The following is a 26,825-nucleotide window of genomic DNA, read 5'->3' as shown; positions in this document are numbered from 1 at the left end:
TTGCTTAGGTATTGGGAGCTGTAGAACACCATCATACATAAATTCCATAGTAAAGGGCCCAGAACAGATCCCAGCGGAACTCTCGTCGTTATATCGTATATCCTCGCCCTACTAGAAGATTATATTTAATATATAGTTTAGCGTTTGTGACGCGATGATCGCTTCGATGATACGGTTCCAACTACCAGAATTGATCGCGGTCTTGATATCGAGAATTACCAGCGCGCAATATTTCCCTTCACCGTAGGGGTTTCTGGTAGTATCGTCTGATGACCGAGCCATATTGATTGCGTCGACGGTTGATCGCACCTTGCGAAATCCGAGTTGCTCTTCAGAAAGGCCTCCCCTCATTTTTTGCAATTGGGAACAGCTTGCTGTATAACACGCGTTGGAATAGTTTGCCAATGGTATTGATCTACATGACGAGAGGTCACCCAATGTCTTACCTGGCTTCGGAACGCAAGGTGGTGTACAATATAATCATGCAGAGTATCAAAATAAAGGTTTCAGTTTATTCTTTTCTCCACTTGCTGTGTACATCCACAGAATTAAATATTTTCGAGAGTAGCTCCCACTTTTTCAGCACTGACTGTTTGAAACCATAGAAAACTACGTCTACATTCTTAATATGCAGTTCTATTAGTAATGTCCAATTCACGTCGCATCGAGAGAAAAGAAACTAACAGTATTTATCTACTCAGTCGAGGGAGGTGAAGCTCTTTGCTGCTGCTTTGCACTTTGGACTTATGGCAGGTTCACATTCTGCGGCATATAATTTCAGTTAGTGCTCCTTCTAAAACATATGCTCCAGCATAATTCCCCGAGGACATGCCTTCAATCAGTTTATTTGACCCCCTTGTGGGAGTCTTATGGCGCCAACTCTTAAATGAAAATCGGTAGCCTGTTTCTTCTCATCTAGGCTAGGAGACTATACAGGAAAGTTGTTTTTTTTAGAGAACCAATCCAATGTTTTCTGGCGACCTAGATTGCATAACCTCGAAAGAAGCTTCTAATCCGCAGTTATTTTCCCCTGCGCAAAAGTACATATGAAGTAGTAGCTCAAGAGTCCCAGAGAGAGCCCCCAAGAGCGAGAGTGACCCAATTTTTTAAGATACTTTACTTCTGAGTCTAGCTGAGTTTGGGACTTTGGAATGTTTTCAGTATTTTGATTTTGTTTAACTTGTAATTTGTATATGGCTGCCTAAATTTACGCCTCTGGCAAATATTGAAGGCAGCTTACTGAAGAGCCTACATATATAATCTCGCTTTGACAAAAAATGCAAAAGTATGCAGCTTAGGTTTATACGTTAATGTTAGGCAAGATCCCCCACACTAAATTACTTTCTAAGGAGTAGATACAATTCGACCTCAGTTGATATTGTAAGTATGTGTGTATATGAATAAACTAAATAAATCATTTGCTGGATCTTTGATATTAAAATTAGCTCTATGAAAATTCTCGAAGTAATTGGTTATTGTCTTATTCTTTCAGGTTTTAAGTGTTTCATACCAATTTTTCACTGTGTTGAATTCTATCAAGAATTAATGATATAGTATTTAAATAGGTGTACAGTGCATTGAGGATAAGTATTCCGAAAATATTAAAAAGTTGGAAATAAAATTATCCAAGTACTGGAAACAGATTTAGTAGTGCTCATTTTTTGAACCATTATAGAATAACTTCCTATTATTACTTTTTTTTCGCGGAGGTTTAATAAAGTGGTGCCTTACTACCTGATTTTTTAATCAATATAACAAGAAATGAGCCCTATGTTTGGCAATTGAAATTGATTTGAAATTTCAGATTTTCAACTGAATGAATCACCATTATTTATCGCAAACGCTTTATTTATCATTAAACGACTTTTACAAAAATGATTTTGGTACTTCTTCTTGTTGTTGTTAGGAAATGCTGAGTCCATGTTCAATTGGCGACGATCTACTCAATTGTGGACAAACTATTATACCTTTCACATTTTTTTAAAAAGTTTCCAGAAAATGTCGACTACGGTATAGAGGTGCGTAGTTACAAACAAGTGATATTCACAATGGTCATATATCCGGTGCCGAAATAGACAGACCATGGCAAAATAACCATTACAGAATTCAATTTCAAGTTGATAGAAGAACTGATCCTTATGCAGTACAACTTGGCTGTTTAGTTTGTAATATGGAAGGGTCCGCGAATGCTAGATGTATGTTACCCTTTTCAGGTAAGATCGCAAATGATAGTCCACGCTGATGACTGCAGCATGCTGTCGTGCTCCTTTGTTAGAGAAGAAGAAACTTTGGTGAGCAATGCAGCGGAGGACCTAAGATTTATAATTACTTAAATCATCATCAAATGTACAGTTTAAAAAAAGGTGGAGGAGAAAGAGCCCCCATGCTTAAAATGTCGATTTTCAGATTTTGACAGTTTTCATACCTATAAGGCTTCCTCCTTTATATCATTGCAAGGTTAAAAAATTGTTGTTGACGTGTAATGAACGATTGAAAAAAAAGCAAACAAGGCAGATTCAAAAAAGGTCGTAATAAATTGTATTAATAAGTCGTTATACTGGAAGCTCGCACTTTGAGTATAAAGGTTTTGTGTTCATCTTAAGAAACTTCAACGCACATTTTTTTATCCATATATAGCTACAAATCCAACATATTCCTTCATATTTTTCCAAACTACAAAGCGTACGTACATATTACTGCCATAGATATTATCATCATCGTCATCAACGGGACAACAACCGGTATCCGGTCTAGGCCTGCCTTAATAAGGAACTCCAGACATCCCGGTTTTACGCCGAGGTCCACCAATTCGATAAACCCAAAAACCTGTCTGGCGTCCTGGCCTACGCCATCGCTCCATCTTAGACAGGGCCTGCCTCGTCTTTTTTTTCTACTTTACATAGATATTGCCCTCATAGACTTTCCGGATGGGATCATCATCCATACGGATTAAGTGACCCGCCCACCGTAACCTATTGAGCCGGATTTTATCAACAACCGGACGGTCATGATATCGCTCATAGATTTCGTCATTGTGTAGGCTACGGAAGCGTCCATCCCCATGTAGGAGGCCAAAAATTCTTCGAAGGATTCTTCTCTCGAACGCGGATAAGGGTTCGCAATTTTTCTTGCTAAGAACCCAAGTTTCCGAGGAATACATAAGGACTGGCAAGATCATTGTCTTGTACAGTAAGAGGTTTGGCCCTATGGTGAGACGTTTCGAGCGGAACAGTTTTTGTAAGCTGAAATAGGCTCCGTTGGCTGCCAACGACTGTGCGCGGATTTCATCATCGTAGCTGTTATCGGTTGTGATTTTCGACCCTAGATAGGATATATTATGCTCGCCCTAAACAAAGAAACTGTCTATTTTCGAATACTGTACATATATATGCACGTATATGGATTCGTACCCATATTCCCGATTTACTTCGTGCACAAAAACATAGATATGTGCATATTGATATTCATATACAAATGACTAAAAAACTGAAACAAAATAATTCCTCATGATCTTATTCACATTAACTTACTTCGTTGTGGTATTGATGAATTGATATATGACGTTGACGTCATCCACATTGTAGAATGCACGAAATTCACAAAAAATGGCAAAGTTTCACCCCCTATAACTTTGTTAATACTAGTTGAAACTTCAAACTCGTGCATTATGTCATCCCTTACATCCATGCCAGATTTTGTACTTCTGGGATGGACATAAGGGTGGTTACCGGGTAAATTTCTAAAATGTGGAAATATACTATTATATTATTAACTTTATTTGTGCAGATATCAGAACTGGATGTACATTTGAGGCCTAGATTTCGTAGAGATGCACCACTGTGATTTTTTCATATTTTTCGGTTGGATGGGTTCTCAGAACGAAACCTGTTACACTTTTTGACGGTTATATTTTGAGCCCTCACTCCCCTATGTTTCACCCAATATAAAATATGGAAAAAGTACTAATTGAGCCCTTTCATATGATATCCCACATGGCCAAATTTTATAAAAAAAAAATGTTGCACCCTCCATTCACTCCCCCCTTAAACTTAACACAAAATGACGCCACTTGCTGTCTGTAAAGGGAACAACAGATCACACGCTCTTACCAATTTTCATGACGATCGGCCTAGCCGAATAAATCGATTATGACAGACAGACATCGACTCCATTCTAATAAGGTTTTGCTTCACACAAAACCCTAAAAATACGAGCTTACATTATAAAAACAATAAGAATAGACAATTATTAGGTTCTTCGTCTACGACAGGGAAAAGTACTTTTTAGTCACTTTCTTGCGATCCGGTCACATATCCAAAAAGTTAACTATCAAAGGATGCATACGAACTTTAGGAAATTTCTCAGATTTCCTGACTATAAAGTTGAAATGGGTATACAGGAAGGAAAACCAGAGGGGAGAGATGAAGTAAAGCAGGGACTAGGGTAAGCAATATCTAATTCGTCAGTATTAGAAGGAGCAATATACGGACAATTTGTCGAAAAACGGAAGATTTAAACTTTTGCTATTAAAAGTTTAGTGTATTACTTATGTAGGAATATTAGGTTCATAATGTATCATATGTCACTTAGATGTGATATTGCCATTGTGTGTGCTTTGTAGTCGGGAAAGCCAAGTAGTAGCAGACGTGAATCCGGTGTCGGGTTGCTTCTGATGAATTCCATAAGGCGCGCTCTCCTGACCTGGAAGCCGGTTTCTGACAGACTTCTAACTGCAAGATTCCAATCCAGGTCAACGAGTATCATAATTGTACAATGCTACGTACCAAAGGAGACTTTTGACGTAGTGGAGAAGGACCCTGACATCGTCCACGAAAGAGATCACCATCTGATGGTCGCTTACATTCGCTTGCGTGTTGTGTCCACCACTCCTTGGGGAGCTGCGACTCCCTAAGTTCAGCATCGACCGCTTGTATGAGCCACCTGTCGCTCGACAATGGGATAGTTATCTTGCTGGTCGGACGTCAGATATACTCACTAGCCCACCTAAGAATATCGGTGAGCATTGGGCCACCATCAAAATGCTTTTTTTTTGGGTGCTACACAGATCGTTGGCTACGTTCTGAAGGGACGTCATAAGATCTGGTAGACTGCGGAATGGTGGAAACGGATCGATGAATGGAAGGGGTTGAAGGCAACGTGCGCCCACCTCCGATACCTGAACTTGACGTTTCACCCCGAAAATCTAAAGGGCCGTATCTATGGCAGAAAAGGGATATGTGTCAGACCCTGACTCAGATGGGGCGATGATGTAGTTCAAGGTGCCAGAAAGCTGTTCGGGATATTGAAATGGTGGACCTCCGCCCAAAACCGCGATGTTTGCAGTTCCTTATTAAGACAGTTAGACCGGGCACCGGTTATTGCATTGCTAATGATGACGAATACACTATTACTAACTTTAGCTTCAGGGTTTTTTCAGATTTTGGGATGTACAGTTCCTAAGAATGGGCACTTTACTTAATACTGCGATTTTTCACACCCATTCCCTTCTTTTTACCATCTAATCTAGAATTTTGATTTGCATCAAAAAGGGCTAATGAAGACCCTTCGTTTGATACATGACTTCGATGAAAATACATTTTACTCCCTTGTTTGCATTTATTACGACCAATTAAACTCAACGTAACATGACGCCGTTCACTTGGTGGATTCTGGTAATGAGTGTTCTCTCAGGTGCGTCAACCTACTTTCCACAAATGCGGGGCACTGTTCAAGAACATGTGGTAAGGTTTCGTCCCTCTCCACACAAAATCGGCAGATAATGTTCGTAGATATCCTTAGCTTCCCAAGGAGAGAGTTTAGCCAGCAATGACAAGTGAATACTCACACTATCATCCGGAGGCTCTAGTTAATAATAAAAATAATAATTATTGATGCAACACTCCGTTTGTATCAGGGCCTTGAAGTGTGTTAGAGCACTACCGGTAGACTACTGTACACTGTAGGAGGCAATGTGATCAGCATTGCGTTTGCTTGAGTTGATTGGTATCCGACATCCACTTACGATAACAAATCCCTCTGCCACCTCACTCTTCTTGGTAAGGTTTAAACAATCCTTCGAGCGCTTGAATTAGTATCCTCAAATGAACACCCTGGACTGCTTCGTTCCTGGTAGGCTCGCCGAGTAGAGTTCCCTCAGCCGTTCCTCTTCATTTTTCAATGTCATTGAATCCAATTCCTATTCCACAGAAGGTGCTGGTTCTGGTCTGTGTAGTACATCTCCACTCCTTCTTAACCAGCTCCGACCTCATTGCCATCTAACCCTGGCCTGGAACTCAAGGTATCTAAACCTTATTAAGCGAGCCAAGCGTGTTGATACCATGCGGTTCAAATTGAGGCGGTTTTGGCATTTCCAATGCCAGCAATATTGAGGTTTATTCTCTCTATCGGCCAAGTTCAGTTTCTTTCGAAATCCTTCAGTTATGAAATTAGCACAACATTGTTTGGTTGGTTGGTTCCTTGACTTGGGCAAAGCCGTACCGAGCAAAATGTAACCGCTTGTGTTGTCTTAAGTTTATCACAGTACTCGTAGATATAGACCTCGAAAAATGTGGAGGAAAAACTTAAAATCATTAAGAGATAGAAGTACTCGAATAACAGCACAGAAGAGCGCTACATGGAGCAGATCATCAAGAAAACAAATGCCCAAAAAGGGTTTCGATGCCAGGAATAAAAATACAGTAAGTACCATAAATCGGTATCGTGACAAAATATTTCGGAAACAACGTATTTGCTTGCTCACATTCTAACATATATTCCATTCTGTGGGACAATAGTTATTGGTGCATTAGATGTAACAGTACTATATTATATAAATAACACGCCTGGTTTGAAGGAAAGCCTTTAAGTTTCATTATTTGGTGTACATGGATCTCACCAGAGCAAAAAACTGATACGAAGAGCTGATAACCTGAAATATAAAAATGATATAAAATAATAGAAAAAGCCATTTTGTTATAAATTGAATTTGTCTTACCCGGTTAAATGTCATCAGAGATACAGATAGCATGCTTGTAGCATTTAACGTCTTAGGTTTCTTTGCTCTGGTTAGTAGGAACAATAATATTTTCTTGTATTCTTGATTGGCTTGAAACCATTCTTGACCATAAGCAGCATTACACACTCCTAGGCTCTGTTAGTAAAAGAATGAAAATGAAAAATAAAATATTGAGGCCAGAAAAAAGTGTTCGACTGGTGGAGACAATTCAAATTATGTTTAAACTATCCTAAAATTGATCGATCAGGAGTAGGCGTCTGTAGTGAGAGATGGTGTATATTCGCAAAACTTGAATCAATTCATCATTTGAATTGTTCTTGTAAGTTGTGGGTTGGTATCGTCGTTTTATAGAGGACTTTGCTAGTCACACCTGTCCTTTGGGCGAACTAACAAAGACCCTTTCGTGGAAATAGGCAAAAAAGAAACAAAAATCTTTGCGAAATTAAAATCTCGTTGAATTTCAGCACTGATATTGAGGGCGATGGACCAAACCGTTGCCCATATGTTAAGATAGCAGTGGTTTCGCCCTGGGTGATAATTTCTTTCAGAGTGAAAGCACTGCTAAACCAGAGTTGACTGGAATTATTGCACAGTCGAAAGAGAAGACCTTTTCTTGGAACAACTTATATGTACAGTTCGTTGACGGGTCTAAATGCAAAGGAGTACTTTTAAACCCTGAATTGGAGGTCTGCGACGAGTTCACTCTCACCAACGGCACTATAAATTTAAGGTTTCGATTTTGACATACAGTAAAGCGTAATCGAGTTATCACACGAGATTCCAGAGGAGAAATGAGAAGAACGCTTGAAACATTGCTCTTTTGAGGATAAGACCGTTGGCAATATTAGAGTATGGACTGAGTGAACCTACTCTGTCTGAATATATGTATCCCAACGCAGAAGTAAGCTTCTCATGAGTTGTATCTGCCCTGGACGAAACCATCAGTCGTCCACTTGAAGGAGTTGAATGGACTCCGTCATCTTTCCTTAAACACTTCCACTATCTTTCCTATTTTCATTAATAGACGAAATGCCGAGATTGTTTTGCCGACGCCGGCACGAAAGCTGATGTCGCTTGGCGCATTAACTGTGTTTATTTTGACTGTGCTTTTTTGTCTAAAATCTGAAAATGCATTGCAAGTTGTGCCATGTAACGGAATTCACTATCCCGGAGTTGCCAATAAGTGGGTTGCCTTAGGCCCACGAGTTGGAAAACAATAGAGGAAGAGTGCAAACTTCTTCGAAAATCGTGGTTCACGTGTTATGTTGGTCATAATTGTGTCACACAATGGAAAAGGGAAACTTTTCGACTATACGTGAAAATCGAACCATGATGTCCGGCCAATTCAATATTGTTTAATGCAGTACTGGACCAAGTACTAGCTGATACCACCGAACTAGATACAATTCAACAGACTGAAAGTCTTGGAATATAGAAATAAAATAGTGCTATTGCACGCACACGAAAGTACATAAAGAAAAGCTAGGCATGTTCGCCATATATCTACAAAGACCCGGGTTGAAAATGAACAGAAAGAAAATTTAATATGTAAATACAAGAATAGTATACGAAAGACGACCTCAATGATAGTAAGCGGTAGTGCAATAGAAGATACAGAAGGATTCTACTAGCTGAGCTATAATACAACCTTGCTTTAACTGATGGAACCGATATCTTATTTTGCTTTTTTTGCCTTTGTCCCTTTGGGCTCGACTTGATCTGATACGTTACTTCTCCTGTCATACATGTGGTTCACGTGAAATTGAGAGAGGCTCCTCAATCCCCATTCAACGTGCCAGGTAATCCTGTTTCGGTGGGCTTTTTGATTTTTTCCATCCAACTAGATGTTCATTGGCATATAGATACATAACTTGACTGCATTATCCAAAATGTTTCCGTCTTCCGCGAGTAATGCCACTGCTCTAACGCAATATTTTTTTCTCTATAACCGCGAAGTGGCGTTTAATGCCGCCCACCATTTAGAATCCAATTGAAGCTGATCGGATAAACGACGCTGCAGCGGATTTGACACATTCGTTCCTGAATTAATTATTATACAAAAAGCGCACCTTCGTCCAGGTTGCACTGATGTACGAAGCATTTTTATAACACACTTCAATATGGCCTGAGAACACCAATTCAAGATAATAAATCGCACAGTTCTGAACAGGATGTTGCCGTTGATATAGATTATACCAGTTTTATTGAGGCTGATTGAGTTTTTTTCTTTTATCAGTTTCATCGTGAAGCGCTAGGAAAACATTATTTGCGTAGAACGGCTCGTTTGATGTCTCGCGTCACAGTGTCCATGAAAAGAACAAAGAATTGAAAAGGTGCTTTTTGATGAACACTGATGGAAACGCGGAGTGGGAGAAGGGCATCTACCAGATTTCAAACCCTGCTGATTGGATTGCGGTAGAACAGTTAAGCATCTTTCCGTCCTCTGGCGTTGCTGGAGCGCATCCTAGAATGCCAATGCAGAGAGAAAACGATGCTTTTCACAATGTTTTTTTTTTGTAAACAACTGTGCGGCGTATATTGAAGAACCAACTGAACCAGAGGTTTGCTTTTAGCCTTTCATAACTAGCTGCGTGTTCCGTCTTGTTGCTTTTCCTGATTTCATTCATTTGATTACCCCTTCAACTTCCCACACGCTCTTACGTGGATATCGTAGTTTCAGCTCCGTCCAACCATGACTCGCTTTTTAGGTTTGGTGACTTTAAAAGTTTCGAAAACAACTGGATTATTTTAGTAGGTTCGATCCCATATTTAATCTTCTGGCATATTGAAAACTGTCTGCAGATTTACTCAAATAACAAAATAACGCAGCTCCGATTGTCTATCCCTTGTATGAAGGCAATGCTTCTATAATGTAACTTACTAAGAATACAAAATACAAGTATTTATCTACAATGGTGTAAGACTTATATTCGTAGGTAGGATATTTTGGCTAAGCGGAACTACGAACAAATCAGCAGCTATAAGCAGACTCAAAAGAAGATGAAATTAGGAAATGCAAGTGGCACTAGATCGGGCACAGTCTGTGAAGACGATCAATAAAGATAGCAAAATTGACAACTACAGGATAGGTTCTTTTGCCTTTCTGTTCGATAGATGGATCGGTTTGACTTAATCTTATATTTTACTTCTCCTGTCATACATTTGGTTCGGGGGAAGTCGAGTGCCCTTTAAATCATCATTACCATTTAACGTATCAGGGAATCCCCGTTTCGGTGGGCTTTTTGGCTCTTTTTCATCGTGTATGCTCTGACTGTATCATCTAAAATGTTTCCACCACGTTTTAACGCAATATCTTCGTCTCTATAACCGCGAGGCGGCATTTAATGCTGCCCACCATTAGAATTAAAGAGGAGCTGACCGGGTAAACGACGCTGCAGAGGATTTCAAATTTGAGTCAGTTTTATGGTGAGGCGCAAGGAACGCGTTATTTGCGTAGAATGGTACGTTTGATGTCTCGCACAGTGTCCATGAAAAGAACAAAGAACTGAAAAGGTGCTTTATGAGGAGCACTGATGGAAACGCGGAGCAGGGTAAGTGCATCTACCAGATTTCAGACCATACTCTCTGGCATTGCCGCAGTGCATCCCAAAATGTCAATGCATAGAGAGAGAGAACGATGCTCTTCACAATGTCTTCTATGAACAACTGCGCGGCGTACATTGCGTCGGCAGTGCCACAGTTCTTCTGAGTGTAATTATGCGGTGTTTCCAACGATTAATTATTTGAAATAATAAAAAACTTGTTTCTTTTTCACTGGTGTAGATATTTATTCTTGCAAATGCCGATATTTCGGGAACCACTTGTTTCCTTTATCAGTGCTAGACTTGTTAGCACTGACGGAGGGAACAAGTGGTTCCCGAAATATCGGTGTTTTCAAGAATCAATATCTACACCAACGAAAAAGAAACAAGTTTTTATTATTTCAAAGTTCTTCTTCGTTTATCGTAATTTTTCCGGTGTCGAAAATGCGCGTCTTGTTCTTATGGGGAGTAGTAATCGATTCAGACAGTAATTATAATATTCATCGGGGCTACTCTTCTTATTATTGTCCTTTTTCACATTTAGATAGTGTTAAATTATGACCAATAATGCAGTCGATGAACCAACCGAAACTGAGAGTTTTATCCTAGCCATTCGTCTTTCACATATAGCTGTGTGTCCCGTCTTGTCGCTTTTACAGATTTCGTTCATGAGTTTAGCTCCATCTAACCCTGACTCGCTTGCTAGGTTTGGTGACAGAGAGAGAGAGAGAATGGGTGGCGAAAGTTGTTGAAATTCCCATAAAAACACAGGACAGGTTTCGATGAGAATATTGTGTAAAGACCCTATGTTCCAGGAGCGAAACAGATGGAACAACAAACAGGAAAAAGCGCATTATAAAGAAAATTGAAAATAAGTCACCAAATTGGAAACTGCGCTTACATGTTTCTTCGTGTATACGTGGTTGAATAACTGAGAACTTTTTACAACACGTTCATCCTAAGCAACCACCCGAATGTTAGTATTTCAAGATGATTACTGTATTATGGCGCTGGTATACTATAAATGGTCTAAGACAAGTGGATCATCAGTGTCCTTTACCTTGGACCTGAAAAAAATTACCGGCGATTCAGATGTTAATGCAAGAGGCACCATCTTCTTCAAGTCTACCCAACTACTGTCCTATGCTCATGTTATTGACAACATTATGGGAAGAATAACCGGAGATGTAAAGTCTACCTACATCCAGATCGAACAGCCGGCGCGAGATCTTGGGCTGCACAGTAATGAAGGCAAGACGAACAACATGGTGGCAATGTCAGCACCAAAAACCAAACAACCAACAACATCAAATCGCACTGGCCAAATGAGAGCTATAAAGGTAGAAGACTACAACTTTGAAACCATGGATGCCATTTCTTCTATCTAGAGTCGAAAATCACAACCGATAACAGCTATGACAACGTTGTTGGCAGCCAAAAAAGCCTATTGGGGCTTAAAAAAACTGTTTGGCCAAAATCGTTTCACCATAGGGTCAAAGCTCTTAGTGTACAAGGAGCTTTTAAGGATATCGAATTTGTCAACCTTGGTGCAAAACCGGGATGTCTGGAAATCGTTACTAAGGCAGATCTAAACCGGATACCGGTTATTGGGGCTTTGATGAGGATGTTACTATAAATCAGTTTCCTGATTAATTCGGTGTGAGAGACAGATAGACGGAATCATTAGCAACAGTTTTACGAATGTAATAGAAAATGTATAATTTAATTTTTCATAGAAATTTCTTCAGACACTCAGCTTAAACTGGATGAGGTTTCACTCCATAGCGAGCGTCCTTTGCAACCGACGCTTCAAAGGATATCTGCGCTAACTAGAATTCACTAGTTAAGATTATCCAAAAAGTCGACCGGAACTTAATATTCAGAATTCAAATTATTTCAAAACAATTTCTTACCGAATCAATAAGTACATTTCCGTGGTATGACACCATAAACACTGAAGAACACTGATATACTAGAAACAGTATGTATTTAACTAAATCCTTGTTAGTAACGCCAGCTGATACTTGAAATCCAGTTAAGCAAATAATTAAGGAAGACGAGACAAAAATATAAAGACTAGATAAGCCGAAAACATCATTCACTTCGGTTGTAATTCTGTAACAGAGTGAGAGTAGCGTTTCCATTTTTAGATAATAGTTTTAATATATGTATAATATCTATACCTCAAAATTGTGATATGACGCTCAATCAATTGTTTTATATGTCGTACGTCATTTGGTTTTCCTTCGGGTACCATTTTGGAAAGTTGCCTCGCAATATGGTCAAAATGTATTTGAAGTTGATTGATAATGCAGCATAGAAGCAAATCGGTCGCCAAACTAGAGCCTACTGCAACGTAACCCGCATGAGTCTGAAGTAAGTAAATTATTGGATAAGCCCACTCTGTCTGAGCATTAAAAGGGTACCATATAAAGTAAGGATACACTTTTGCATAGTACCCATAGCGAAAGTAGTTTATCAACGAATCAAACAATTCATACAAGTTGAACACCCATATGGTCGCCATGGACACAGCTGTACAAGGAAGTATAACTCTTGGTATGTGTTTTCGATAGGCTTCGATTCGAAATTCTTCCTGTTCAGCACGTGTTTGCGGAAACATATGCTTGAGCTCGAGCAACAAACGTTTTAGCTGCACTTTTTTACTCCAAACAGTTAAGATTTTTCCTATTGAACCAATACACAATCCAATACAGGGCAACAATGCTGTTATTTGCAGGAAATTTGCAAAGGATCCAAACGATTGCTCCAAGTAAATGATTTCACCAATGATCGACAAAATTAGATTCCATGTGCCCAGGTGGAAGAGAAGAACTTGAACTATATTTCCAAAACCTCCGTGCTCTACTTGCGTGGTTGTAATGAACGCCTCGATCCCCAACGTTTTATAGAAAAATGCAGTAATTCCCATAAAATCACTAAACTGAACAAGTTTCACTTTTGGATCCATTACGATTGATGCGAGGAATAACTTTGTCTCCTACAAAGGAAACGTATCACTTTATATTAGTCCAAATCTAATTAAAACCAACCGATGAATAGATGCGAACCAACAATTTAATTTCAAAGAAATAATTACGGTTTTCATTTATGCAGATTTAAGATTGTTGCATTTCTTCCAAATTATTCATTCCCTGTAATAACAATATAGGAATATAGCTTCCAGCCGTGCCCTGTTCGTTTGACGGTTGCGTGCAACATAATTGTTTAAAAATGAACATATTCCCTTTCAAGTAGTTTTTTTCGTGCTTTTATATCGAGCATAATTTACTCCTTAAAGTTCATGAGCTAAAGCTTCAGACATATTATAATCAAGCAGCATACTAATCATTACCATCCCCTTTCTTTCACTTGAAAATATGAGGTGAAGTAACTTAGGTGGAAATGCTATCGATATTATCAACAAAAGGATCAACGAGTGTGATTTGAATACTCCACTGTTAGAAGCAAATATATTGCAAATTTCCTGGGTAGAACATCATTGTTGGGTGAAATCAAAACTCAAGCTCATAATAAATACTTTACTTTTGAATGTGTAATCAAAAGGCTGGTTAGAAGGTCAGGAAAGGAAAAGCGAAAGAAATTTAGAGCGCATTTTAGCCAGGATTCACTAACAATTGGAAATCAAATGTTTGTCCGCCTAAGAAAAAATAAAAAAATATTTTATCTCAATGAAATCAAAAGGTGACAAATATATGGTACACCTGAACTTTGCAGTATGTTTGTTTGGCTCTGACATGAACACTGTGGTATGGTATTGTATTTAGGCTCCACCACCTGTTCTCTTAAGAGGCTTGTTTTCGGTTTTTGATAGTAGCGTTAGCCGATGCTACTTATAATCCGATTGATTGTGCCGGTCCCGGCATGCGGGTAACCGAAATCTTTTTTGCTAAGACATCCGAGCTTTTATGTCCATCTATATAGCACAGTGATCAGGAGCCCAAAGCAAATCCACCCTATTTAATCTTGCAATAAAGTTCAATCGGTTTTTGAGATGAACAAAGGACTGTCCAATGCCATTAGCGCAGCTTGACTATAGCTGCAGATTACGACGCACCGATCCTCTAGGTTTGAAGTTGAAGACCAAAGAGATTGTGGAGATCCGAGATTTAGAAAGGCATTACAAGAATAAAAACTGAATTCAGTTTTCCCAATTACTCTTCCAGTGCTCTGTGTCCCATGTTGTCCCAAAGATCTAAACGAATTAGTCTATAAGGTGGCCTCGGTAGAGTGTTTTGAACATATAATGCATATAATGGGCTGTAATTTAGTGCATTTAGTGTTGCGCCCAATATCGTGTTCCTGGCCCCAATGATACCAAGCCATGCAGTTTTTCGTAATGAACCTAGTTTTGAGTGAACATCCCTTGTCTCACCTTCAGCGAACATCAACCTAATGATTGGAACATACATAATGATATAATGTATCATATATCCACATTACTACATAGGGCCTATGCTCTCAAATCGAGATAAATATTTATCTGTACCACCAAGCTTGTTTTATGTTTGGTTCTATTTGTTGGTGGCAAAAAAGCTTCTTCAGTATCTCCCAGATATTTCACCTTTACCGAAAGTTGAAATATTTCCCCCTCGTCCGTATAAGGCATAAATCATTCAGTTTCATTTGTTTTGTAAAGTATACCATGGATTTACTGAAAGCCAATGCTTGAGGCAATCAAATCAACGATGTGCTTTACATTTCTGCACGCCGTTCCTAGACCTCGATAAACAGTTAACACAACCACATCATCCGCATAAGCTCGCCCGTATATTGGCAAATTTAGCAATTCGTTTAGTAGTGAGTCGGTCAACATACTCCAAGTATCGATAACATCCCACTTGAATGCAGCCTTTTATTGCTTCTGTTGTAATGATCCATTTAATTAAAGTTTGCTCTCTGCCGGCAGCGCAGAATTTTTGGAAAGGGGCACAGTGAAAGGCCCTTTAATGCCCACGGACATCCAATCGTGTACTCGCCTTTCAGAGTTGCATCCTCTATTTTTGAAACCAAAGAGTGAATAGCAGACTCACAGGACTTTCCACGCAGGTAAGCATGTTGGTTTTCTTTTAGTGGGTACGACCTTAGCTGCTTCTTGCGAATGGGATGGTCAAAAAGCCTTCCAGACATTATAGCGAAAATGATGTTAAGCTGATTTGTCTGAAGTTCTTTGGATTTGAATAGTCATCTTTCCCAGGCTAGGTATAAAGGTTACCTTAACCTTCTTCCAAGAGTATGTACGTAAACCAGAGTAGTCGCTCTTAGATGGCATCCATGCATGCATGGTGATTTGAAGTGATCAAAGGACAGTATAATAGTTCACGCTTTTTTATTGGTAATCGCTGCTCCTGTAGTGCCTTAATTCACCCTTACAACACTTTTGTGTCGAAGGGTTTGCAGAGCAGAAACCGCCAATTCACTCCCTCTCACTTCTGTCTTCCATTCTCCCGGATGCTGCAAAGAGAGTGTGTACAGATTTAAGAGGGTCTTTTGCCGTCGTGGTTTAAAAAAACGTTTTTTTTTTGTTTTCATATTTTGAAACTAAATGATGTTAGAAAAACGACATCAATAGAATTTCGTTGAAAGCAGGTTCCTTCGTCGGTATTTCGGAGGAGGAACATGAACACCTGCGGCTTCTTCGAGCGCTTAATGGGATGCGACCGCTTCACTCAACAAATGTCGTCAGGCCGAGGAACAAGGGTTTTGACAAGTGAAACAGTATGACAAAATTCCTATCGATCTTAAGATTGAACATGAAACCAACATACGAGAATCTAGTCTACTTGGAGTTTATTTGAAAGATGCTTAAATGCACACACTCAAAACAGCAACAAATCCCTCAGTAGCTGCATTTGGATTTTGGTTCCCAAATATTTAGACTCAGCCAAACGGGTGGTTGAAACTGCCACCCACTTAGCAGTAATGATCTTCAACGAAGGATTTTTGTCCATTTTGCAAGTCGTGGACGTATTGGAGATTGCTTAGGAGCAGATGCATGAGACTCAACTCGGCGAGAAATGCACCGACCATGCCCAGCTTAGGGTAAGTGACGCTGCAGAAAGCGCCCGAATTCAACAGAAAGAGGAAAGTGCGGCCAGCCGAGGATATTTTCTTAATGAGGAAGGAGAACTGTACGGCTCTGGCATTGCAGATTTTATCGTGTTGCGCTGCATTCGTTTCCCCGACAGTTGACTTTTTTAAAAATGGGTCATCACTTCCTCCAGAAATATTTATCAAATTCAATTATTTTTTTTATCAGCTATTTAGTGGACACCTCGCTATGACTTCCCAAGGCAATTTTTGAAAATTTTAATTTATTCCCTTTTTAAGGTTTTGTGTAAACACAAAACCTTATTAAAATCGGTTTACTGTCTGCCTATCTGTCCGTTCGTCTGTCTGTCTATCTGTCCGTCACACGAATTTTTCTCGGAGGCGGCTATAGCGATTGACACCAAATTTGGTAGAAAGGTGGGAACGGTGAACGCTCACGTATATAGTAAGTTACATCCTTTTACGTCGAATTTAAGGGGGGTCCCCATACATGCAAAAGGGGGGTGTACATTTTTTTCATCAAATGTAGTCATGTGGGGTATCAAATTAAAGGTCTCGATAAGTACTTTTCGAAGCCGATCTCAGTTTTGGCATTTGTTGGGAAAGTGGAGAGTGCGGGGGGTTGAAAGTGATCATTCCTTTAAGGGGGCCATTCTCAGAAACTGCCCAACCGAAAAATTTGAAAAAATCAAGAGGCTGCCAATGTTTGGTGCCTGGGCTCCGAAATACCTTCCACTCCGATATCCGTTCAAATACAGTTAATAATAGTATATTACTATAATTTTTAGTAATTGGCTGCAAAACCCTCCTTAATTCCATCCTAGCACCACGAAATTGCAGTGATGTAGGCTATAATATAAAACATGACCTTGCCAAGTTTGGTCAAAATCGTACTATTACTAACAAAGTTATAATACATCAAAGTTATTGCTTCTTTGCAAATTCAAAACTATGAATGTCAATATCAGCCGAAACTGGATACCCTCACATAATATATGTACATATTACGTGCTACGTACTAAGAAATACACAAAACCTTTCGTACCTGAAGCGTCCGGTGGTCTGACAATGAAGCCAGTCTCTAATTAACTTTAACATCTTTAAAGTGCAGCCTGTTAGGTCAATTACTTCACTTCTTCTTGGCCCCAAGACCAGCTTCTTTCTCCTAGGATTGCATTTGCTACTCCGCAACAAACTTGCTGAGCGATCGCATCACGACCTATTAAGAGTTCAAGATCACTTGGTTCTGCATGCGCTACCAGATGCCTTAGCCATTGCATCAATGGTGCACGCAAACAACCTTTGCCATTAATCTGGTATTCTAAGATAACCGTAACTCGGTCCTTAAAACAGAATTGTCTGGGCATGGATGCTTCTAACAATTGCGACATTAGGACATAGACTCTCGATCTCATAAATCTTTCATAGTAAAAGATTCTAGTTCCTTGAACTGATTCAAGTCCGCAGATTAGATGTTAAATCAAACCCAATGTCTCTAAGCAACTTTATGTTTTTCGACATAAGCTCAAGGGAAAACAGAAGCTTCAGAATGAACATTTATAAACATAAGCCACGGATGTGTAACCAGATTTCCTTCACAATGCGCCGTCCATGTTTTTTTGCGAATTGCCGCAGTGTCCATGACCTCATCCACAAAGGGTTCCATCTCTCCACGCAAAGCATTCTTTTTGTTTTCAATTTAACAGTCGGTACAGTAGGATCCAGAGCGGAAACTAGCTTGTTCTCTGCCAATTCAGCTTTTGAGGAGTTCGTTAATGTGTTGTTAATATTTTCGCAAAAACAGGAAGCATGCAAACATCCCTCCAGTTGACTCTTCTTCGGAACCTTCTTCCCTCATTGGGAGTTATCTCAGATTCCCTGGAGTTACGAATAAGTAAAAGTAAAAACCGTTTAGATACTGTACGAGCTGCTCGGGAAAGTTGTGCAGGGGGACCGTCGATACCGGTGGCTTTACTCCGTTTGAGCGCGTTGATGCCAAAAATTAATCCGCTTCTGTTTGGGGGAGCAGACCGGACCGATATAATAGTATGATGACTTCCCACATCAAAAGGTGTAACTCCACGGAATGTTTTACGATTAGAAATCATGGCAAAGCCCTCGTAGATAGGAAGTCTGCCACTAATGTCCCTCACAAAGCTCATGTCCAGCAGCTAGTTGCTATGGCAATTTCTTGCGGACATGACGGAGCGTGGTATTGGTAAAGGTCACTTTGGTATTCAGATCACCTTTCATCGTCAGAATATCACCTTTAGAAAGTCTCCCCAGAACTGTGTGTCAACAGTGGAAATAACGCTACCCAGGTGGACAAATTGATCTACGACCTCTATTGATGCCCTTTAATGCAATATAGTGATGGCCAGTTATCTTCATTCCGCATCTGTGTGCTTTCTTCTCGGAACCAGAGTCATTTATAGGGCGAGGTCAATCAAGCTCTCCACGTCTTCTGAACAACGCATTATGAAGAAATGATTAGAAGAAATTATATCGACAACTAACCCTGTGAAAAGGCAAGTGACTATTAAGTGCTGATCTATCTAAAGACCTATGTCAGTCTCTTTTTTGTTTTACACATATAGAAGACAACTCCTAAATTTACTGCTTATCATGATGCAGTCGCTGTGATTAGATCTCCATATGGTCCCAATAAGCTCAAATCCAACAAACTATATGGCAGTCTCTGTACTCGAACAGTATACCGACAATGTGGCGGTGGTGGAAGCTACAGAAAGCATCAAACCATATTTCCAATCACATGTGTGAGTAAGATATTATAAAAACTCACGTGAGTATTATGAACACCTATCACATCACCTGGAGGAAGTCTGTCTGTCCATCACTCATATTGCTCATAGAAAGCCTTCTTTTGTTCTGTGTTGCAAAACTCTGCTCTCTAAGGGTCCCACCATCTTACTTCGTCTAAGCCCAGAAGTTGAAGTTGAAGAATCGATACCGTCATCAAGGAGCGTTCGCAAAAAATTCAACTAGAAAACTCAGTCTGCCCCCTTGGTACGGTAACGGTTTCTGAACGATAATAATAGCCGAGATTTGCACTTTGCTTGTTCGTAAATCCATAGCCTTTGACTATAAGCAGGGAATACTTTGATTGAATTCTACACCCCCAGCTCACATAGGAATAACTACTTCAGGGAGCTATTGGTATCCCAGCTCAACGGTAAATACCTTGAAATGTGTGGTGTTACATATCTGCTCAAGATATCGCTACTCTTCATCGGTCTTTTTTCAAGCAGGCTTGGGCCGTCTATCGCGGAGTTTAGGGATAATGACAACTATATATCTATCAAGTGGAAATTGAACCGGATAGGAGCAAACCTAGTAAGAAGAAAAACACATTCGATTCACAATATCTACTACACCGAAAAAATTACTTAGAAGAGCTACTCAGAACTCCGAGGAATTGAGTTACAGAAAAACGTAATTCAATGTGCCAAGTGTTTACTTGTGAGGATTTGTACGCTAGACCAACTGCAAGAAGACCCCCTGCTCTCGTGCTGCCTAATATGGAATGTGTAGTGGATGAATTTCTGTGAACTAAGAATATCCAACGCCCCTCTGCCCAGAATCAAATGCCTTCAAAAAATTCATAAAGAACGCAGCCAGGTCAGAGAGGTAGTCGCAGCAACGAAATCATCGACCTAAAAAAATGCAAAGTGGTTTCTGGAAAAAGCAAAATGGTTAGTTCTAAAGACAGGAAAACAGGTAGTAAGACGAAACAGAGAAGCCACCCGCAGACTCAACGAGACCGGGAAAATAGCCCTGTGGGTGTTAAGAATGCTCTTAAAGTCCTCCCTGCTTATCGTAAGAGACGTCTAAATGGGATAGACATTTGTGGGCTGGCAACCTACAAATTTTCAAACTTTATTACTACCGAAACGTCAAGAACGCCTCGAATAGGGACTGGTTATCGAAAACGCACTATGATTGCTTTCTGGAACGTGCGCACGCTCTTCGACGTGAGCACTCAAAATGTTCGCTTTCTCCAATTTGAGTGGGAATTCCATCGACACAAGCTGGATATTCTAGGTCTGAGCGAAATAAAAATGAGCATGGGACCGCATTTGAAATGCTCTTGTCTCGGGTGCTTCGAAGGTCGTCGAGCACATCTCGAAGGACTGACTGCGGAACTTCTATTGAACGCTGCGAGTGATGACGCGCTCGAACTGCGTTACTGAGCGAAATCCCGAAAGGTACAGCGTGATAAGTGAGAATTTGCTATTGCGCTGGTTAGGGACGCGGAAGATGCCGCAGAAGGCAATGATTTCAGAAATGTATACCGCATCACGAAATATCTTGCATATGGTCAAATCATTCGATGGTCCTCTGAAGGACGTCAACAATGACGAGTAGCTGGAGGGGTGAAAAGAACACTTCACCACGATTCTTAACCGCTACACATCCAGTAAGGTTCCGCCTCTTGTGGACAAAATGGCTAATCACCGTAACATGCGGATACGGACTAGTCCCCCAAGCAGAAGAGAAATCGTTTCGGGCAAAAATGCACTCAAGCGAAGTAAAGCCGCTGGGGTGACGGTCTTCCCGCATAGTTATTTATCGCTGCACCTGCAGTCACTGCAGATCTACTGCTTCCACTCGTATGGATATCTTGGGAATATGAGCCCTTTTACAGAGTTCCAAGAAAGGGACCTGTTTTGAGTGTGGCATTTGGAGGGCTTTCTGTGTGTTCCTTGCTATTGCATAAAAGCTACAATAATCCAGGAATGCATTGAAAGACACCTCGAAAGCGTGATTAACAGAGAATAGACAGATTTCCGCTTTTGTTCCTCTTGCATTTATCTCATCAATATTCTATAGATTAATTTGGAATAGTGTGCGAGTTTAGATCCTCGGTGCAACATGGCATGTTCTGGGTCGAGGTAAAAACTTGGAGTAATTTGAGGTGACAAGCGGAGACCACCAGGGTTGCTTCCTGTTACCGATATTATTTCTTCTTGTCATCGGCGTCGTTCTTGTCCAGAGGACGTGGAGGAGTGGAATGGACGATGATATCTTTCCTCAAACACTTCGACTGCGCTGATGATACTAGTGTCTTCTCTCACCGGGGCATGGACTTTGGTCAAATGGCTCTGGTGTGGAAAATGAGGCAAGTAGAATTGGACCGAGACAAACACCAACAAAACCAAGGTCTTCAAGCTGACAGGTCGTCGCACGCTTCTTATCTACATTAATGGGCCGAGTATGAAAGGCGTCAATTACTTTTTATATCTAGGAAGCGTGGTTTCTTCTAGCGGTAGCGTTGATCTGGATGTTGCTCGACGCATTAACAGCACTAGATCCGCTTTTGCTACCCTGTCTAAGATCTAGAAATGCAGTTATCTTAACACAAAGGTATCAACGAAGTACACTGGCCTGATACTGCTTCGAAAAAAAAAATTGTCACCGCACAGGCCCTTTAGCTGTGAACGATGTGATCGGATGGACGATAGTTGCATTGCGGGCTAAGCCATGCAGTGGAAGCCACCCTCCCAAAATGGCCGATAAGTAGGTCGTTGCATACGATGCTCCTTATCTTAGATCAGAATTTCTCTAATCAGAATCCTGCCGGAAACCGGTGAATAGGCACTCCTTGTGATAGTCGTCAATAACAACTCGACACCGAATTCGTGTCCATAGTACGAAAGGGTAGTGCTATTGGTGTGGTTTGAGGGAAAGGAGTATTCTCCAAAATGCCAACATCTTATATCGTTGGAATTCTCCCTCAAGTTGGAGCGAGGATTCTGAGGACCCTCGCTGCCGTTGTCGAGGAGCGAAACCAATCATGTCCGTTTCGATAACCGATAATCCTACTGTTACCTGCACCTGTCCTTTTGTTTGGCTAGGTTATAGTTAGAATAAAATATATAATCCTTTCGATAATGCCCTGAACATGATTTTTTATTTTTCAAATATTGACATTTCCAGGATCAGTTCAACTCGTCATCAGCGAATTTTAGTATATTAATGGAAGTTGTGGCGAGAGAAAATACGGGCGCCGTGGTTGCCAGAGGAAAAGTGAAAATGCTATACTATTCTTTGAAATGTTCGAAATACCTGGTATGAATGGCATTTACCCAGCAGTGGTAAAGTAGGTGCGGAGAATTTGGACAGACTTCTAGGAAAATTTTTCTGACAGACCTTGCTTTGGGCTGGACACCAGAAGGTTAGACCAATGTTCATACCTTAGTCGGGAAATGATGACTATTCTATGCCGGAAAATCTTCAAATAAATTAGCTTCACATCGCTTTCGCTGAAATGCCATTCTTGCTAAGAATGAAAATCACTGAAATTAACATAACAGGAAATTTCAAGAGTAGCTTTTCATAATTATTTTATAACAAGAAGATGTTTGATTCAGGTCAAAGTCACTTCTACTAGTTCATTCGTAACAATCACTTACCGAATCAATTAAGTAATTTCCGTGGTAGCACACGACGAACACCGTAAATAATTCATACGCCAAAAATAATATATATTTAACAAGATCCTTGTCAGTTACGCCGGCAGAGACTTGGAATCCGGTCAAACAAATAATCAGAGAAGAAGAAACAAAAATGTAGAGGGTGGATAAGCCAAAAACATCATTCACTTCGTCCGATATTCTAAAATAGATTGTTTACTTGTACTTACGTTACATATCGCTTTCAAAATATCATCTATACCTCAAAATTGTAATATGATGTTCAATCAAATGTTTCACAATTCGCACATCATTTGGTCTTCCTTTGGGAACTATTTCTGCAATCTGCCTCGATATAAAATCGAAGTGCATTCGAAGTTGGTTGATGATACAGCACAAAAGTAAATCAGTCGCCAAGGTAGAGCCTACTGCTACGTAGCCCGCATAGCATTGATGCAAATATACTAGTGGATAAGCTACATTAGTTTGGTCATCAAAAGGATACCAAACAAAATAAGGATACACTTTTTGGAACTGCCGATTGCGAAAGTAATAAACAGATGAATCGAATAATTCATACAAATTGAACACCCATAGCGCAAACATTGTCACTACAGTCAAAGGGATTATCATTTTCGTTATATGTTTCCTATAAGTTTCGACTTGAAACTTCTCCTGTTCGACAAGATTTCGCGGGAATATTCCCTCAAGTTGGCTTAAGATAGTTTTAACTTGCGTTTTTTTGTTCCAGACGGTCAAAATTTTTCCCATTGAACCCACGCACAGTCCAATACAAGGGAGTACTGCTGTTATTTGCAGAAAATTCTCAAAAGATCCAAAGGATTTTAGCAGGTAGATGATTTCACCAATTATTATCAGTATCAAGTTCCATGTGCCTAAGTGCAAGATGACAACTTGGATAAACCTATCAAGAGTGCCATATTTCACTTGCGAAGTAAATGTGTCGATTCCCATAGTTTTATACAAGCCAAGAGCAACCGCCATGAAATGGCTGAACTGAACAGTTTTCACTTGTGAACCCATTTTGACTGATACGACGAATAACTTTACCTTCAATAACATGTTTACTCAGATTTCGTATTCAAGGAAGACATAATAGTTCATATAAGTTTAAACTCAATTGAAAATAAATTATAGTTGAGTGAGAACCAACCATTTAAATTTGAACGTATATTTACGTTTACCAAATTATCAGGAAAAGGATCTGGTGTCCTTTGGCCGTTTGTTTTTGTTGTCGTATCATCTAAATAAGTAAGTAGTGCATGTACCAATCATTACAAACCCTTCAATTTCACTGGAATGTGGGGTGGTAGAGCAGATACACTGATACGCATACTTCCTGTTTTACCGGTGTCCATGACCTTTTGATTTGACCTTATGGCAATGAAACTTGTCCCTACCAAACAAATCTTTCTCTCAATATTTGGAATATGTTCGAACTATATAATAAAGTTATTTTCAAACATACAATGAATTTGATGTTTTAATAGGATTCATATAAATTGATGTTGGTTTTTGTGGCTTTGTGTAAAACAAAACCTTATTAAAATTGGTTTATTGTCTGCCTGCCTTTTTCTTTGTGTCGTTGGAAGGTGAAAAAGTTCAAAAGCTTCCGTGGGTCCGGGCATACAATTATATGAAAACCCTACTCACTGCAACCACCTACTTCTCCTTCGCATACCCCAAAGGACTACCATTTCGGTATTACTTCTCAGGGCATCATCAGTAATGAATCACGGCTCATATCGGTTTTTCCAACTTCCTTTACATATTGTGGATCGTCTTCATTAGTTTTTCCATTGTCCTCCAAAATGTTCCAGAAGCTAGTATGTGGTCCACGATATTCTCAAATGACAACTGCGTCCCGACGATGTTATTCAACTTTTTTTTATGGAGCGGTCTGAGCAACCGCGCTTCATAGTGGACTCAGCGCGGACTTCTGGTTCAAATGACAGAAAGCTGAGGTTGCTAATACATGGGCTTTGTTCAAACAGACGTATATCCTTGAAGATCTGTCTGTCGGATATTTTACGTAGAATAACAATGAAAGTTTGAACCAGCTTATTTGGATATTCTATGGACCTCAACAAAGCACTTAAATGAAAACTTTGTCATCGTTGAAGTCGTCAAGTGGAGCCGGGGGCCGAAAAACAAACTAAAGAAGGCAGGATTCGATGTAGAACGGAGCAAAAACGTGCGTTAGCCATCATGGATGATAGCAATACCCTTTATGAACCTCGAATCGACGATTCAGTGTACGCTTATGAAAGTTTTATTCCAAATTTCTTAGTGTTCAAGACTTCAAAACGTTTTTCCCACAACTCACGTTTTAAAAGTCGGCTCGTCTCATAACTCCAAAATTACTGGACCGATTCTTTCGAAATTTTGTTGTTCGAAAAGTTTTTCGAATTTGTTAAAGTGTTTTATGTGGCAATAATAAATTAGCCGATTCAAAGTGTTCCCAGAAAGTGAAAAATTGAAATTTCGAAAAACCCTTCCAGCGTTACCTGAGGAAAGCGATCATCTAATGAAAGAAATTTGATTTTGTGATTTTAGATGATCCAGTTATGATGAGCACCGCAATTCTACTTTTCCCCGAGACCCTTCTGAATAATAGCTGCAATTACTTTATTTTTTAATACTTCTACACAATATACATCGAATGCCATAACTTAATATAACATTGTTTTTAAAAAATTGATTTTGATTGTGTCTTCAAAAAAATTCACAAAATTGTGCCCTTTTAAAAACAACATGCTCCACATTCTCCAAAAACATATCGCATGTCGGGTAATATAGGAAGTTGTCACGCCGGAAGTGATAAACATAGACACTATGCACTCAATCGACATCGGCCTGCAATCTTTTTGCTATTTGTTTTAGGTGTGTTCCCACGCCAGGGTCCTGCCAGGAGCTGCATAAAGCAAAGTCGAATCAACAATTCTGGAGATAAGCTGACGGCTTTGCCTTGGGCCGTCTATATTCGCAAACATTTTTACCAATAATGTAGTAACTACGGCTGTTTTTTGCAAAACTTTCAAGATGTCGCTTGAAGTCTAGTTTTTGATCGATCATAACTCCTAGATATTTGATTACTCGCTGCGATTGTGTAATGTTCGCCAATACTAATCTTTATCGATGTTTGCTTTCTTCCTTTAGTGGTCAAAACGTCCTCCGTTTTTTACGGGGACCAGACTAGCGCCTTCTAGTAAACATCTAATTTCAAAAATTTCCTCATTTGTCAAAATCTCAATTTACGTGATGTCTTGTGCCATTCCGATAATGGTGAAACCTTTGGGAAAATGTAACCTCAAAATTCTGTCGTATATTATTATCCACAGAAGATGACCGAGGACCAATCTTTGTGGAACCGCGCAGGTTGCCCGATGTGTCTAGCTTCATCGCCGCAATCGTAACAGAATAGCCTACCCGGGATACTCTATGATTAAGCGAAGGGGCTCTGATTTTCACCAGCAAAATTCAGTTACGTCTCGTCGCATTTGCCGGATTCAATCCAGTTCCTCTAGCTTCTCGTGCATTGCATTATTGTTGCGTTTATCACGCTCACATTTGCTTCCTACCTCAGCATCTTCTCCACGAGATTATCAGGTCCGATAACTATGTTGAGGACGTTATTTAACCTCCTGTTTTTCAATCGTGATATTGCTACATGACATTCTCCGGGTCCTCGGGTGCAGTAATCCAAGTACTTCTTATGTTCACCGTGTACGTAGCAGACAT

The 26,825-nt window shown here is 39.9% G+C and overlaps 2 protein-coding genes across 2 annotated transcripts; both read right to left on the bottom strand.

The window, feature by feature from the left end:
- Positions 1 to 6,786: 6,786 nt before the first annotated feature.
- LOC119661175 (odorant receptor 85c-like) lies at positions 6,787 to 13,760 on the bottom strand. Its single transcript, XM_038070392.1, has 5 exons — positions 13,658 to 13,760; positions 12,741 to 13,558; positions 12,471 to 12,672; positions 6,995 to 7,150; positions 6,787 to 6,928 (listed from the first exon to the last, which is right to left on the bottom strand). Exons 1-5 carry the CDS (start codon positions 13,664 to 13,666, stop codon positions 6,872 to 6,874), a joined length of 1,242 nt encoding a protein of 413 aa, XP_037926320.1. The 5' UTR covers positions 13,667 to 13,760; the 3' UTR covers positions 6,787 to 6,871.
- On the bottom strand, positions 13,677 to 24,107 carry LOC119650969 (odorant receptor 85c-like). The gene is made up of 3 exons (XM_038054258.1): positions 23,326 to 24,107; positions 23,064 to 23,265; positions 13,677 to 13,712 (listed from the first exon to the last, which is right to left on the bottom strand). The coding sequence occupies exons 1-3, from the start codon at positions 24,105 to 24,107 to the stop codon at positions 13,677 to 13,679; spliced, it is 1,020 nt and encodes a 339-aa protein (XP_037910186.1).
- Between the last annotated feature and the right edge of the window lie 2,718 nt (positions 24,108 to 26,825).

Source organism: Hermetia illucens, chromosome 1, assembly GCF_905115235.1.
Source record: "Hermetia illucens chromosome 1, iHerIll2.2.curated.20191125, whole genome shotgun sequence".
Lineage (NCBI taxonomy): Eukaryota > Metazoa > Arthropoda > Insecta > Diptera > Stratiomyidae > Hermetia > Hermetia illucens.
The sequence above is the reverse complement of the archived record's forward strand: the minus strand, read 5'-3'. Positions and strand labels throughout refer to the sequence as shown.

Excerpts from the sequence above, each read along its gene's own strand:
- LOC119650969 (XM_038054258.1), bottom strand. The coding sequence starts at position 24,107 with ATGGGTTCACAAGTGAAAACTGTTCAGTTCAGCCATTTCATGGCGGTT. Across the intron at positions 23,266-23,325 it reads CATCATATTACAATTTTGAG|AATATCGGACGAAGTGAATG; the intron begins GTATAGATGATA and ends AATCTATTTTAG. Across the intron at positions 13,713-23,063 it reads GAAATTACTTAATTGATTCG|GGAATGAATAATTTGGAAGA; the intron begins GTAAGTGATTGT and ends TTGTTATTACAG.
- LOC119661175 (XM_038070392.1), bottom strand. Across the intron at positions 12,673-12,740 it reads CGTCATATCACAATTTTGAG|AATTACAACCGAAGTGAATG; the intron begins GTATAGATATTA and ends ACTCTGTTACAG. Across the intron at positions 6,929-6,994 it reads CTCTGATGACATTTAACCGG|GTTATCAGCTCTTCGTATCA; the intron begins GTAAGACAAATT and ends TTTATATTTCAG.